Source organism: Anopheles coustani, chromosome 3 (assembly GCF_943734705.1).
Source record: "Anopheles coustani chromosome 3, idAnoCousDA_361_x.2, whole genome shotgun sequence".
Lineage (NCBI taxonomy): Eukaryota > Metazoa > Arthropoda > Insecta > Diptera > Culicidae > Anopheles > Anopheles coustani.
In genome coordinates, this window is record NC_071288.1 from 72,498,289 (window position 1) to 72,514,427 (window position 16,139).

The 16,139-nt window shown below is 52.3% G+C and overlaps 1 protein-coding gene across 3 annotated transcripts in view; it reads left to right on the plus strand.

Moving 5' to 3' along the window:
* LOC131259143 (microtubule-associated serine/threonine-protein kinase 4) overlaps window positions 1-15,901 on the plus strand; it is a 29,615-nt gene extending 13,714 nt beyond the window's left edge. For all 3 annotated transcript variants that reach the window (XM_058260569.1, XM_058260570.1, XM_058260571.1), the window contains exons 2-3: window positions 6,592-7,049; window positions 7,329-15,901. In XM_058260569.1, the coding sequence (XP_058116552.1) occupies window positions 7,442-14,602 (7,161 nt within the window). In that variant the 5' untranslated portion in view covers window positions 6,592-7,049; window positions 7,329-7,441 and the 3' untranslated portion in view covers window positions 14,603-15,901. The remainder of the gene's footprint in view (window positions 1-6,591; window positions 7,050-7,328) is intronic.
* The last annotated feature ends 238 nt before the right edge of the window (window positions 15,902-16,139 follow it).

The window sequence follows — 16,139 nt, forward strand, 5'->3', positions numbered from 1 at the left end:
TGTAACCGTCGTAAAGTTTATTGGCACTAAAACAATCATTCTGCCCCCCTTCCCCGGCCACCCGTTGCTTCCATTATTCTCGATGAAAATGGTCCCTCCGGTTCTTTTGGAGGCGCATTCGGCGTGTCTCGCAAAACTTCTCTGGACCCTTTTGGAATCAGGTCACAACCCGAGGTTCGAGGATTGGTACTTCCGTTCCATGTGACCTTCCCGTACGGGGGGCTATTTCGAAGTGTGGGAAACACGACCGATTTCGCCGACACGCACGGACGGCGAAGCGATGGTGCGTAATTATTCACAACAAGTCGAGGTTCGAGACTGCCGACCGGCGGCTTCGGGTGCCTAACCTTGTGCCCCGGGGTACTCAGAAGTCACGTCGTCTGAGGAAGTAATTTGACTGCTGCGTGTGTATTGCTTTTTCTTTTTTAAATGTATGTTACGTCTTGGACCACCTCATCTAATAATGCCCCGAGCTGGCCCGGCTTTAACCGCTCTCGATTGCTGCCACGACCGTATGTTCTAGAGCTCAACCATATTAGTGCGAAGCCACGCCATACACCACCATGGTGATTGGTGTGTCTATGGCTTAGCAAAGGCCAACCGTCGACACAGCCGCGTCTATCGTAGCCGCAAGCCCTGCCGATGTTAAACTGCTTGGAGAACCCGTACTACACACTGTATAGAGGAGGAGGAGGAGCGGGACCGGAGCGAGTGCCCGGTAGTAAAAAGTCGAGCTCGCGTAATGTTGCGCGTCCCTGAACCTAGCGCGTCCGGCGCAGGCGTTTGTTCCTCGCTGTCGGTCCAGTTGCAGCTGAGCTGCCACCGGATTTGAATGCCAAATGGTGCGGTGGGAAGCGCGTGGTGGCCACGCAGACGCACATGGGAACGATCGCAGGCCGAGGACAGGCAGTCTATAAAGCTGGCGGGTATAATTTTGGGAGCTGAACATGCTCAACTCGCTTCAATGGGGATCGAAATTGATGCGGAAGAAATCGGTGCCAAGAACTCAGTCCGGCAGTTCATGGTTTTAATTTAAATATGCAATAGTTTTAAAAACAGATTTTTAAAATGCACTAATGATTTTAAGATCCAACTTAACCACAACTCGTGATGCATTCCAACATTTTAATTACCGTCGATCCAGGGTCACGATCGCGTTTTAATTTTCAAATATGTTGTAAACACCACAGTGGCCGCTCCTAAAAGTTAACCAGGGTCTGGAAGAGGTTACATGGAAGGCATTTTAATTATCACCCTTTTGCCTCCCTTGGTGTGCCGGTGGCAGTATTTTTATTTACTACCCCATTCGCTCATGACTTGGCAAACATTCAGACGTGTTATCTACCCATCCACCCCTCCTTCCCTGTTACCGTACCTGAAGCAAGTGCAACGCCACTATCTGTAAATGGCAATACCGGGCTTGTGCTGGTAGAACCTGCTAGATGATGATGAACATCACGGCTGCGTGCCATCAGGCCTCGCGTTCGTCCGGAAGAGACAAGATGGTGCAGAAGATGATCGGTCGATCAGTGAGGGTAAGGTTGGTTGGTGTCGTGACGGGGGGTATTGGTCACGATATCATGGAACAGTAATAAAAAAATATCAGCAATAGAAAATACATCGCATGAGGAAGGTCTATTTTGTTGTGTGTAAGACAGGGGTCGGCACACGTTTGCTAAAAGGCCAGTGATATTAAACGCTTTTAAATGGAGTATTAGTTTCCTTAGCCGAGAAGTAACTTTAATATATTTTATCTAATTTTTAAGTTTTCCATGCAATCATTTATTTTATGTCTATTTTTGTTGAATTCGTGTACGTTTTTAACACATTATTTGTTTTTTTTTCTACTTATTTTATTTTATTATAGCAAGGTATTACTGGCGTATTCTCAGTCATTAAAACAATTTCGGGATGTTTTGAATATTGTGAACCATTTTTTGTTTTGTGAAAAATGTAATTCCTTGGTTATTGAAGCAAAGTAAACAAGTCATTTTCCCTATTGATGTTGGACGAAATGGTTTATATTTATGTATATTTATTTACTTTATTTTGTCTGGACGTAAGGGCTAAGCAAAACTTAAAATTAGACTACAAAAAACAAGGACTTAAGAACTAAAACCTGACTCAAGCTATAAACAAAGTACATGCGGGAACCAAAAGGATGCTGTTATACAGGAAGCAGGAGGCATAGATTAGAGCAAAGCAGAAGTAGAGGAAATTGAAATTCACAAGGAATACTAAGGAATTGGAGAACTACCAACATTAAAACAGCGATATAAAAAGTATACTTGAAAGGAATGTTATTGAACAACTTGTTCAATGTTTCCAACTTACTTTTTTGCGAAAAAAAAAAATCAAATCCAACAAGAACCGCGATGAGAAAATTAATAGCTGCCGACCCCTGTTGTTTAAGTCAACAAGCAGAGAAAACTGAAATCTTCCGCCTTATGCGGACCGTTTCAACCTTGGTCTTGGTTGGTGCTTCATGGTCCGAGGCTGCTCGGGTTTCACTAGGTGGTGTTGTACGAGCGATGCCGAAAAGGAGATCATATAAAACAATTTCCAAGCAATTAAACACCCATACAAACGCACCTATCCATTTCACTCGCTCCGGTCGGTGGGTGTGAATTGCAATTGCGTGCACTGCCTTCGCGCCCCGACATCCAACATCTCCATCATCTGGCTTATAGGGGCTCCGGTTGAAAAGGGAAAATGCTTTCCAAACCGGCCAACAAAATGTGTGCAAACCGTGTTTGTTTTCCCTTTTTTATCTTCTTCATTTTTACGAGCGTTACTTTTGGTTATGGGTGAATCACAACCCATAGACCCGGGCTGGCTGGTCTTAAAAACGGTCGATAGCTGTTTCTTCATATCGTTCCAATGATACTTTCTTCGACTCGCCAACTACTGACCTGCCCATAATCGTAATGTGCTGATTGAAGGGGTAAAAACTGCAACCGACCCTCGTGTGTGCGGTGCTGGTGTAAACATAAAACAGATCAGCTTCCAGCTCCGCGATTACGCCAGCACGGAGAAGATCACGCCGTGATGGCATAATACACTGCGCAACGCTGAACGGCGAGACCCTCCACAGTTATGTCCGGCCCACGGGTCGCGTGGAAATCAAACAGTGCTGATTAGCAACTCCTGTGGACGCTGGCGAGATTGCGAGACGTCGCGGTTGCTGCGGTAGAAGGCGCTGATAGCTAAAGTCACCCTTATCATCAGCTCGATTCAACTCGTGCTTATCAGGGGCGTGTGTGGCTTGCCTTGTGCCATCGTTATTGCAGAAGTACCGCCGTGTTCGAATAGTTGGTGATAAACCTGTCGCTTGTGTGAAGCACTTGCCTAGAACGATGTACCATTGTTGGATGAGAATCTCCAAATGGCAAAAGTGAAGGCTTACGGACTTGAAGTTTATTTTATTTTTTGTGTCCAGTATTGTGCCACTCTACCGGAGTGTTCTTCGACTCACTGACTCACTGTGAAGTAATGCTTGTCGAATTTAATGTTTGTGTAATTTACCGCTTTTGTTACCTTCCCCATCAAACCCCCATCAGACTCATCGCATCTTCCCGGGAAACAAATCCACCGCAATTTGCCTCTCGACGTCAAGAGCAGAGCGCCAATTTCGAAATCGATACCCCGTCATCGGCGCACGGGTTTGGACACGGTTTGTTGGAACTCCCCCGGTCCGACGATTCACGTTGGGAGTTTCCCCGTTCGCATGACTTTCGATCTCTCGTGCCGCGGTCGGTGGCCAAGACGGGTTCCGACGATCGGCGGTCGGACACACTCTCCGGCCAACCGTGACGGCCGGACGGAAGTGTTGGATTTGAAAGTTAGGCTTCGTTCGCTGATTGTCTGCGCGCGAGCCGCGGACTTCGCAACGCACGCATGGACTTCGTGGCGGAAGCGTGGCCATGCGCAAGCAAAGATACTGCAGCGTGTGTTTGTGTGTGTGTAATTGGCCGGCCGCAAACATCTGTTTCCGTTTATTAGCTTCCACATTTGCGCTTGAATTAAAATATAATGCCGATAGAGGTTGTAAATCGGTTTTAATTTATGGTTATGATCGATTTGTCGAATCGAACAAAACAATGTACTTTGTACTTCAATGCAGTCGGTAGAACAGGGTTTGGATAAGTCAAAGAGCTGGAGAGACACAAGAGTTGAATGTGCCAGCTTATTTCCGTCTTTGATTTCCATGTCCTTTTCAAAAAATGTGACAGCACAACATAAAACGTAAATATACCTGCAAAATAAGGTAAAAACCCAAAGTCTTTACTGTGAAAGGTAAAACGAAAAACAACTTGCTATTGATGTCTTGCATGTAGCTGTTGACATTTGAAATTTATTTCTTTTCGACTTCTGACTTCACTGATTATTAGTTTGAGTTATTCTAGATCTCCTTATAAAATGATTTGAAAAGAAATGCTTTGATTCAAAGAGTTTTGGACGTCTCGATATGAGGCAGCTTAAGCGGACTAGGGGCCCTAAGTATCTGTAACTTGTTCCGGAAAAATACACACTACAGTACTAAGCCAAAATAATTAAAATTTAGATTTAATTGCAATTTGCCTCAATTTTATTTCATTCGAACGTTTTTTATTAGGCTGATTTCATTTTTTACTTTTTATAAAATATCTTTTCAATTCGTTTTAAAACTAAACAAGTATTTTTATGAAATGTTAAAAAAGCTAAAGTTAATACAATATCAAGCTTCATATGTGTCCATTATACTCAAAATATTCTGAGAAATGTCTTCCTTCTTTATGAAACCTTCTAGTTGATCACTCAAATATTCGTTAGCTCATGATTTTTTTTATTTTATCCCCAACAAAAACATGAGAAGGCGAGTTTTCTTTATCAAAACTCTATTTGGCAAAATAATTCCAACATTGAAATTTAAAAAAAATATGGGCAAAAGGTACGGGCGAAGCAGCTGCTTGGCTGCCTGTGATCCGCCTTTGATCTCTTAGATTTGGGGTAAATAGGTCTGCATGACTCTTTACATCGCTTTTGACATTCACTAATATTTGAATAAGAGATTCGTGAAGCCCAAATCATTTTATTTTGGTCGCTGGATGATTAAGCTTCGGAAAAAAGCATACGACATATTTTTAATTTTGCTCCCGATAGTATTTAATCGAACATGTTAGTGTTTATTAGTTACTGTAATGGTGATAAAATTATGTTCCAATATTTTCAGTTGCGAATCACTTTATTTTAAAATAAAACGAATGAAAGGATCCATGCTTTTTGCAAACCCGTTTCGGCCGTACCTCAGCAATGTATTGCAGTGTTATATTATTATTTTTAGAGTTAATTTATCAAAATTCCTCCACCCGAGGGTTTTTTATTTTGTCACATTTTTTTCTCTTACTAAACAACTTATATTATGTTTATTCAAAAATATTATATACTCGAATCAGTTTGTAAACCTCAACCACAATACGAAAGAAATTATTCGAACCCATTATTTTGTAATTCTAACACCGACAAAAGATGAATGTTAAATTGGATATACATATACTACTACTACTACTCTATTATTATATACATTTATCTCATCTGCCAAATCGTGCACAATCACGCTCGCCAATCCGGAAAGTGGCGATCGCGGAAGGTTCGATGAATACGCACCACACCGGATGTTCGTGCGGAGCACTGAGCACCGTCCAGGGGGGGTAGGGAGAACGACGTCTAACGGCTCAGGCACGTGCGAAGGCCCGGCTGATCGTTTGTTGTTCCGCTGATGAGCGTGGAAAATAAAGCAATATTTACACTCGAGGTAGCTCATCGTCGTCAACGCCACGAGGGAAGAGAAAATCGGTGGAGATGATAGAAAGCGAAGCATCCACCGTCGGATGTCGCGTCCGATCGATCCGGAGGGAATCGGAACCTTTGTCGTGTCGGAACCATCTCGACGCTTGACTCTGCCTGCCTGTCGATGGTGATGAGCTTGAAACGGATCTATTTGTGTTTTTGCTTGTGTCTTATCTGCCACGTTCGAGCATCGCATGTAACGGGACGCGCTCGTGACTGGCTGCTGCTGCGCCGACCGAGGCCGCCATTTATGTACGCCATGCCAGTCGATGCCCAACCGTTCGCTGATAGTTGCAGGTTACCTTCACCTTCGTGCGAGGTAAGCAACTGTGTACGCTGGCGCTTGGAACTCTATCCAAGGACCTCCACCGGTGGACGGTGTGGAGGAAGGAGGGAACGTTCCGCAGTTCCGTTCCAACACCGGTCGCCTAGGTTAGGTTTTATACGCGCGTTGTTTGGCCTCCCAACGCGTGTGTTGCATTGCATTTGACTTTGTTGTGCTATTATCTAATACAACGTTGTTTCCGGTTTACTTCCTCTGTGAGGGAGGGAGAGACGGAGGGTGGGTTGGTTCGGTTCCCTCTTATCGATAGGCATATTACTCGATATTTGATGCGAGATGGGAAGGAGGGGACGGAGTGGCACGCAAACATCTCGCTCAGTTACTAATGAACCTTTATTACCGCATTTACCGGTTTTTGTTAATATAATTTTTCTCTCTCCTTCTCTCTCTCTTTTCCGGTGCCTCGCTTCGACCCGCAGGAACAGTGTAGTGCAACTGCAACGATGAACGATGCATATCGTCAGTTGTCAACTGACGATCGTCGCCTAGGACACGTCGGCTGAGCGAGTCACCACAAACAACCGCAGCCTCTCTTAACATCACTTAGCATCGACGGTGGAGGAAGGAAAAAGAAATAAAACAATCAGGTGCCTGCCTGTCCTGTTTACCCTCGAGGTCATACGAGTTACGATATTCAGAAGAGGATAAATAAGACATCATTGGAATTATTGAACCGGTCAACAAAGACCTCCGTGTCCTTGAAAGACCTCCGTGTCCCGCGATAAGCACACCGGTTCATCCGTCGAGGTCTCGAGGATCATCAAGAGAAGTCGTGTGTGATTGTTTGCATTTGCGTGCGTGTGTGTGTCGACGAAAAATCCACGCAGACACCCAGGAGGAGGTGGTCAGCTGCAAAAATGGTGTTATCTTAGAACAGGTTGGTGCACGCTACAAACTCCTCCCACACCACATCCATCACACATCCCTTCCAACAATCGCTGCAATTCCCCCGTTGTTTGCCTCCTTTTCGTGCCGGCTACCTACTTTCTCACTGGCGGTACCGATTTAGAGTCCATCACTCCCTCACCCACATCCTGACCCTACTGAGGTTGTGTGGTTCGGGGCGAATGCCCTCCCGAGCGAGCGCACCGCTTATCGATGCGCCCTCACCCTAAACTTTCCTGATAACCAACCCGTGTACCGTCGTTCGCTTCAGATTTGCCTGATAACATCCCGGAACCACCTTCACTTTCGACATTCGAAGGTGCACAGGAGGAGGAGTAGGAGGAACGGTCTCTTTTTGTGGTACCGAACGTTAGACGCACCATCATGAGTCAGAAGACATCGAACGGAGGCGGTGGCGGTGGAAGGAGCAAAGGAGGTGCAGCATTGAATGCTGCCGCCACGTCTTCGCCGTCATCGGTGTCGTCGTCCAGTGGCAGTCAAAAACAGTCCACCGAGGTGGTCGGTTCAACTACCACGGCGACAGTGTCTTCAACAACGACATCCTCGGTAGCATCAGATGGAGGAGGACGTACAGCAAAGGCATCGCACCAGCATCATCATCATCATCATCCGCACTGCTCGGTACGATCGTTAAACTTTGACGATCCGGAACTGTTACTAACGGTGGCCGCACCACCGTCCGGTGGACGGAAAAGTCAGGAACAGGCACCGCCATCACCGTTACCACCGATGGGCGCTTCGAACTCTCTGGCCGCAAGCACGATCGTGTCCGCGTCGAAACCTCCACACTCGAAACATCATCCGGAGGAGGCGAAAGGGAAGGACACGGCAGGAACGAGCCCGAACGGTGGTGGAATTGTGGTCGCTCCAGCGATTGGTCCCGTTCCGATCAGCCCGGGAAAGATGGGACTGAAGAAATCCATCTCCACCCATCAGGGTCCGGTGAGACACGAGCAGCAGGAACCGGTGGTGATTCCTTCCAGTAAACCGGTGCTTTTGAAATCATCATCCGTGCCGGCACCGGCCTTTATCGGTGGCGCAGCACCGGCCGCCTGCTCTTCACCGATCAGGGGTGGTAAGTCGGCATCCGTGTCGCCGCATCCACCCGTATCTCCACAGCCACCCGTGGCTGGCCCTGTGATAACGACGCTGGCCGCGGCATCACCCACGGCCTCCGGCACTCCGCTCATGTCGGCCGCCGCCGCCGCCTCGATGGCAACCGTCGTGATGCGCACCTCGTCCGGTTCGAGCCTCCACAAGACGGCATCGTACCGGAAGTCGTCCTACAAGCCGCAGCACTCGCACTCCCTGCGCTACTCCGGCAGCGGTAGTGACATTTCGAACCTGGTGCGCGTCCGCAACTCGACGCTGGGCAACTCGGCCCCGACGCTGTCGCTGACCGCGAAAGAAAACGGCGGGTTCGGGCTGGGCACGCTCGGTGGGGGGAGTTTCTTCGCCGGCCAGAAGCGCCCAACCTCGTCGTCCTCGTCGTCGGGGGTGGCGGCGGCTCGCAGTGCGGCCGTCGCCCGCCACCGGCTCAGCTTCGTCGCGAACATCTCGCCCCGATCTCACTCGCCCATTCCCGCTAGTCCCATCGATAGTCCGCGCATCAACTCGCCCAGTATTATGCAGTTCCCGTTCGTGCCAATCAAGCGCATCGCGTCGACGGCCGCCGCTGCCGCCGTGGCCGCCTCGAAGACGTGCGACAGCCGGCGCTGGTCGGTCGCGTCGCTGCCCTCGTCCGGCTACGTCACGACGCCCGGGAGCTCGAACATTTCGTCGCAGTGCTCGAGCCAGGAGCGGCTGCACCAGTTCCCAGCCGTGCCGACGAACGACGATCTGCAGCTGCTGTCGCTGCATTTCTCCTCGAACGACAGCAATCCCAGCCTGGTCGATGTGAGGACGCACCATAGTCACCATCACCATGGCTTCCATCATCATCACCACCATCATCCGATACCGTCGGCTGCTTACCATCACATGACGTTGCAGCAGCAACACCAACACCAGCAACAGCAGCAGCAGCAGCTCCTCCATCATCACCATCCCGTCCACCATTCGCTACCGACGGCCGGAGGGGGACATCAGTCCCTTCCGTACCAGCACCCACTGGCGAACAGTTCGATCTCACCGCAGGCTGCCGGTGGTGGTGGCTTTGGTCCAGCCTCAGGCGCCAGTGGAAGTGTGCTGTACCAACAGCAGCAAACGGCTCAGCAACCGCTCAGCCTACAGTCACATGTTGGAGCACCGACGCAGCTGCCGGGCAGTCCGCACCTTCCCCAGCACTGCATGATGAAGTCCGGTGCGCTCGGTGGAGGATCGTCTTCCGGCTCGGGCTCGGGTTGTATCGGTGCACCCGGCAGCATCGCGGGCAGCAAGGATGAGCTGAACAATTTCTGCGGCTGCCGGTCGCCGATCCACCGGCCCCGCTCGCGTAGCCTCAGCAGCCCGAGCCACTCGCCCATCACCGACAACGAGATCTCGATCATGAACACCTTCTACAAGGAGCGCTTCCCGAAGGCGACGCAGCAGATGGAGGAACGGCTGAGCCACTTCATCAACGAGAACAAGAACATCATCAACGACAGTGCGCGCAACTCGCAGCCGATCGTGCGCTTCGTGCACCACCAGGTGCTGGAGATGGCCCGCGACTGCCTGCACAAGTCGCACGCGAAGCTGATCACCTCGCGCTACTTCTACGAGATGAGCGACAACCTCGAGCGGCTGCTGGTGGAAACCAAGGAGAAATCGCCCGAAGCCGCGCCGGAAATTACGGGCGTGATCAAGAAGCTGCTACTGATCATCTCGCGCCCGGCACGCCTCCTCGAGTGTCTTGAGTTCGACCCGGAAGAGTTCTACCGGCTGCTGGAGGTGGCCGAGGGGCAGGCGAAGGTGACGCAGGGCATCAAGGCGGACATTCCACAGTACATCATCCAGAAGCTCGGCCTCAACCGGGACCCGATCGCGGAGCTGCAGGAAGAGCTAAACATCGAGACGGCGTCGCTCAACTCGAGCGTCAACTGTGCCGATCTGGAGGAGGAGGCGGAGAACGAGGAGGACCAGACGGCGGCCAGTCAGCGGGTACGCTTGAGGGGCAACCGGAACCGTGCCGCCAGCGAAGACTCCCATAACAACTCGTCGATCGTGAGCGATCGGCAGGCGAACGAGATGATGATGTGCTCCACACCGAAGGGTTCGGGATCGTCCAGCTCGGCGGGAAACAGTGCTGCCAGCAGTTCCTCGAATGTCCTAAACAATAACAACACCGGAGCAGATGGTGGGGGAGCAGTAGCAGCGGCAACAACAGCGCCGACGGTTGCACCAACCGGTGGATCCTCTATGGTGCCGGCATCGACGGGTGGAGGCAAAAGTTTCAAAGCCCGCACCAACAACGCCGTCCCGAACGAGAAAGACTTTGACATTCTCAAGCTGATCTCGAACGGGGCGTACGGCGCGGTGTACCTGGTGAAGCACAAGCAAACGCGCCAACGGTTCGCGATGAAGAAGATCAACAAAAACAGCCTGATGCTGCGCAACCAGGTGGAGCAGGTGTTTGCCGAGCGGGACATCCTCAGCTTCGCCGACAACCCGTTCGTGGTGAGCATGTACTGCTCGTTCGAGACGAAGAAACACCTCTGCCTGGTGATGGAGTACGTCGAGGGGGGCGACTGTGCGACGCTGCTGAAGAACATTGGCCCGCTGCCGTCCGACATGGCACGGTTCTACTTCGCCGAGACGGTGCTCGCCGTGGAGTACCTGCACAGCTACGGCATCGTGCATCGCGATCTGAAACCGGACAACCTGCTCATCACCGCGCTCGGGCACATTAAGCTGACGGACTTTGGGCTCTCGAAGATGGGCCTGATGTCGCTGGCGACGAACCTTTACGAGGGCTACCTGGACAGCGAGACGCGCCAGTTTTCCGACAAGCAGGTGTACGGTACGCCCGAGTACATCGCCCCGGAGGTGATCCTGCGCCAGGGCTACGGCAAACCGGTCGACTGGTGGTCGATGGGCATCATCCTGTACGAGTTTCTGATCGGCTGCGTACCGTTCTTCGGCGAGACACCCGAGGAACTGTTCGCCCACACCGTCAACGATGACATCGAATGGCCGGACGGTGACGACTGGCCGCTGCAGGAGGAGGCGAAGGATCTGATAACGGCGCTGCTGCAGCAGAACCCGCGCGACCGGCTCGGCACGGGCAGTGCGCACGAGGTGAAGGAGCATTGCTACTTCTACGGGCTCGACTGGAACAATCTGCTGCGCCAGAAGGCGGAGTTTGTGCCGCAGCTGGACAACGAGGAGGACACGAGCTACTTCGATACGCGGGTTGATCGCTACAACCACGAGATCTGCGGGGACGATACGGATGAGATGGAGGATTCACCCCTGTTCGGGTCGTTCAGCTCATACTCGCCGCAGTATCGCAAGCAGCACAGTCTGTCCCAGGCGTCCATTGCCAGTTCGTCGGATGGGTTCGGCGGTAGTACGGGTAGTCGCACCGGTGCGGTCGGTATCCCGCAAGCTGGAGCCGCAGCAGGACCACCAGGACCGGCGGTCGTGCAGGGTGAAACCCCAACACAGGCACCCTCTTCTTCATCTTCCGGTTCATCCGTGCCCGATGCGGTGCTTGCTTCACCCCTGCCGGTGAGCTCGAGTTCTTCCTCCTCCTCCGTGGCGACACCTTCTACGACGATCGTCGCCTCGAACGTAAAGACTCCGGCGGCGGTGTCTTCGGAGTCAAGTGTTGCAACAACTCCCACCACCACCACCACCACAACCACCACTAGCGTGGTCAAACCGCAGCAGCTGCCGAGCCTCTTCGAGGATGGCTTCGATGCGACACACCCACGCCCGAACGACATCAGCAAGCTGATCATCACGCCCGAGCTGCGCAAGTTCAACATCAATCCATCCCGCTACAAGATGCCCTCGACGCCCGATCTCGACTACCTGCCCGAGTTGGCCACACCGGATCGGGAAGACTTCCTCGTCCACCATGGCATCAGTTTGCGCCATTCGCCGGCGAATGTCGGTGCTGGCCCCTCCGGCTACCCTTCATCGATGCGCGTCGTCGCCCCGAGCACGCCGGAAACGCCGGAGACGAACAAACGGTTCAGCGACTTCTACCCGCTGTCTTCGCTGAAGCAGCTCAGCACACCGGAATCGTCCCAGACGGACAGTGACGACGTGTCGCCGCAGATACAGCGCAAGCGCAAGATTCACGTGCACAATCGCATCCTGCCGAAGTTCTCCATCTCGATCGAGGACGACCAGAGCGGGCACGAAACGTCGTCCTCCACGCCGTCCCAGATCGTGCACAATTCCTCGTCACCGTCGAGCTCGCTGCACAACCTCAGCGGAAGCTCGCGGCACATCGTGAAGAGTGCGTCGGCGTTGGGACTTTCGCTTATGACGTCGTCGGATGATTCTTCTTCGGCCGTCACGACCGCCGTTGGTCGGTCGTTTGGTGGCGCGGGCGGTGGCTTGAGCCGGAACGCTACCGGTACGACCGCTTCGAACCTTTCGTCCTCCTCCGGGTGCAGTACGGGTATCGCTTCGTCCACGATGCATTCGGCCGGAAACTGTTCCAGCACGGCTAGCTCGCGCGATACGTCTCCGTGTCGGGAGCTGAGCCCACTAGTCACGAACCTGAAGCCACCGTTGATCATCCGTAGGGGTCCGCGTGGGTTCGGTTTCACCGTGCACACGATCCGGGTGTACTATGGTGATACGGACTTCTACACCATGCACCATCTGGTGATGGCGGTGGACGAAGGCAGCCCGGCGTTTGAGGCCGGTCTTCGGCCGGCTGATCTCATTACGCACGTAAACGGTGAAGCCGTGCAGGGGTTGTACCACACGCAAGTGCTGCAGCTGCTGCTGAGCGGCTCGGAAGTGGTGAGCCTCCGGGCGACACCACTCGAACACACGAGCATTCAAACGGGTGGCCGCAAGCGTGAACCGTGGCAGAGCAAGTTCGCCAAGAAGTCAACGCACAGCCGGCGCAAGCAGAAGAAGGACAACGAGAAGAAGCGCAAAGCGTCGCTGTTCCGGCGGATCAGCAGCAAGCGGGCGAGTGCGGAGATGCAGCAGATGGTGGCCGGCATCCAGTCGCCTACGTCGGCGGTTCCACCGAGCCGCAGCTTCCAGTCGCTCGCCCGCTTCCAGGGCAGCCAGCCGAACCTGCTCCAACCGAGCACGGGCGGTCCGTCCGTCGCCCCCGGTGGTGCCATCATGGTGGGGCATCCGGGACTGCAAATGTCACCCATTCCACCCGGCGGTCAGTCTCCCGTTGGCGGCGGCCCGGGAGCTGGCTCCCTGCCAGTCGTAGCGGCATCATCTGTCGGCGCTCCCGCCGTAAACCGGTTGAGTCTTTCGCCGCTGAGTTCCGGTTCCGGAGCAGCAGCGCTGTATGCGAATGCGTCCACCGGATCACCGGCGTCCGGATCACCAAGCACCTCCGCGCCGAGCACACCGACGGGCGTGGTGGGACAGTCGGCGCTCGGGTACAACGATGGTGCGCCGCTGTACCAGCGCCCTTCGACGTTGCACGTGCTTAAGCACAAGCTTCATTCGTCGCCGTGTGCCAGCAGTAAGGCACTCCACTCGACCGGTGGCCCGGGTGGGCGTCCTTCGAATCGTCGTAAATCTGCCGACCACATGCCACTGTCGCCACTCGCCCGTACACCCAGCCCTTCGCCGTTACCCGCCTCCCCGACTCGCTCCTCCAGTCCGCTAGCGTTCCCAGTGGTGCATCCACTCGGTGCCTCGAACACGACGCAATCGTACAGCCCCGGAGGACTGCCCGGAGCCACCTGCATCGGTGCCAGTAGCAGCGCCTTGGTGACCGGCCTTCCGCTTCCCACGGGCGTACCGGGCCTCGTAGCCGGTGGTGCACCCGGCGCTCCCACGACGAAGAAGGGCTTCCCGCGGGCGAAAACGGCTGAACCGAGCTCACCGTTGCTGCGGCGCGCCCTGTCCCCCGATCGACTGCATCCGCGCAGTGCCGCCGAAAGCAAGTGCGTCCTGTCGCCGCTGTGCTGCAACACTTCCCTCAAAACGACCCCACGAACCGTGGCCGGCATCTGGCGCTCGAGTCAAAACTCGACCATCACGACTGCCACCGGAACCGCAACCGCAACCGCCACCGATCCCGTACCATCGTCCTCATCGTATTTGGCGTCGTCACAGAGTCACAGCAACTTGGTCAACAACAACCCGGTCGGAGGCGCATCGTCAACGGGTGGTGGGAAAGCATCCGGAACCCGCAACCTAACCGGAGCGTTGGCCTCCACGACGATGACGAAGGAGGACGGCGGTAAACAGCAGCTACCGGCGACAAGCAGTGCCGCAGCGGACAAACTCATCCCACTGATGGAGAAGATGGCCATCAAGGAGGCGGGCGTCGAACCGGCGGGGGCAACGAAGGCCAGCAACAACAATGGCGCTGGCGGAGGTGGAAGCAACGGGAATGGTGGCGGTGGCAATAAGAAGCATACCGCCGGCGGCAAGGACTAGGGATGGGCGGAATCGCGGTATTTAGTGCAACATCCACGTTGAACGGTTCGACTCACATCCGGTATCGGTTTCCGTTTTTTTTTTTAAATCGTTCACAAATGGGCACGCGGTGCCTCCTTTCGTTATGTTTATTTTTATTTCCACTCCGTTGCACACTTCATTGATAATATTGATTGATATTTATCGCCGATCATCTAGTTATTACGAACACGCGCTCTTACTACCAGCTACACTGTTACGAAGATAATGATTATTAATGCTACTGCTCTCGAGTACTGTTATTTTTTATATTATGTTACGTAGGGTAGGGAAACCGACCCCACACCCCCACTTGCTTTAATTTTATTTAATCTTTGGTACGCTTCGATTCGATTTCAACTCGTGCTTCGCTGGAGTATTTCTGTGACGATGGTGAAACAGACGCGCCCTCTTGGCGCTCTAGAGATGGGTTCGGTTTTGCTTTTCCGGGATTTCTTTCGGCCCAACAACAACTTCTGCCCCCGTCGAGGTCACTTTTGCGGGGGGCGCTCCGAAGCGAGCACCATTTTTTTTTGACCGTTATCGACCGAATTTAAATGGCCGTCAAATGATATCTTTACTATAGCCGAACGCAAGACAAACTATAAAAAAATATCTTAATGTGTGATACCTTCTCGATGAAGGAAAAATAAAAGGTCTGTGTGAGTGTGTTTGTGGAGAGAGAGAAGGAGAGTAAAAGAGGGATAAACCATGTAAGGAACGTGAAAAATTTATCAATATAAAGTGTGGGATAAGTTAAGCAAAAGGCATGATAAAGGAATGTAAACAGTGAATAAACCCGATATATGATAAACATGTGCGAAAACACACACACACACGGAAATGGCGAGTACAGGAAAGAAACGTAAGCGGGGACGGGCGATTGACCAGCTTCTCATTCAAATGCGGTCATTAAACACCAGCAGCCATATACAGCGGGTTTTGGAAATGATGTTTCCCGTAAAATCCGTTTAGAACACAAAAACCTCGAAAGAGGGAAGGGCTGTTTTTGGCGAAACTAGACTCGGTGTCGACATCTGTGTAGATCCGTAGGTTCCAGATAGGGATGGAAAAAACACTAGTACTCCGCACCCACTAGAATGTCCGCACCCGTGTGCGGCGACACCGGTCAGTAGGAACAACACATTCAAACACAGGTTCGTTCTATTTTGTTTCCGCTTTATTTCGTAGTAGGCGATCACTCGGATAGAAGTGGTTGTTAGGGACAGTTTATTTCAATTACTACTAGATTATGGAACCTATTTGCATCCTCGATGATCTGTGGTATTTGACACGGACCCTTGTTGCATTCTCCGTACAGTTTTCCCAAAGTCAAAGTGAGGGAAAAGTTAGACCGGGACTACTGCTAGAGTTATTTTTCTATCGTTTTCCTCGTTAAAAAATACAAAAACTACAATTACGCTACTGCCCGCTCAAAACTCGCAACACAACACGCTTCATTGCCGCTTGATATATATATATTTTGCATAGTGTGTGTTTGTGTGTACGTGTGAAAATG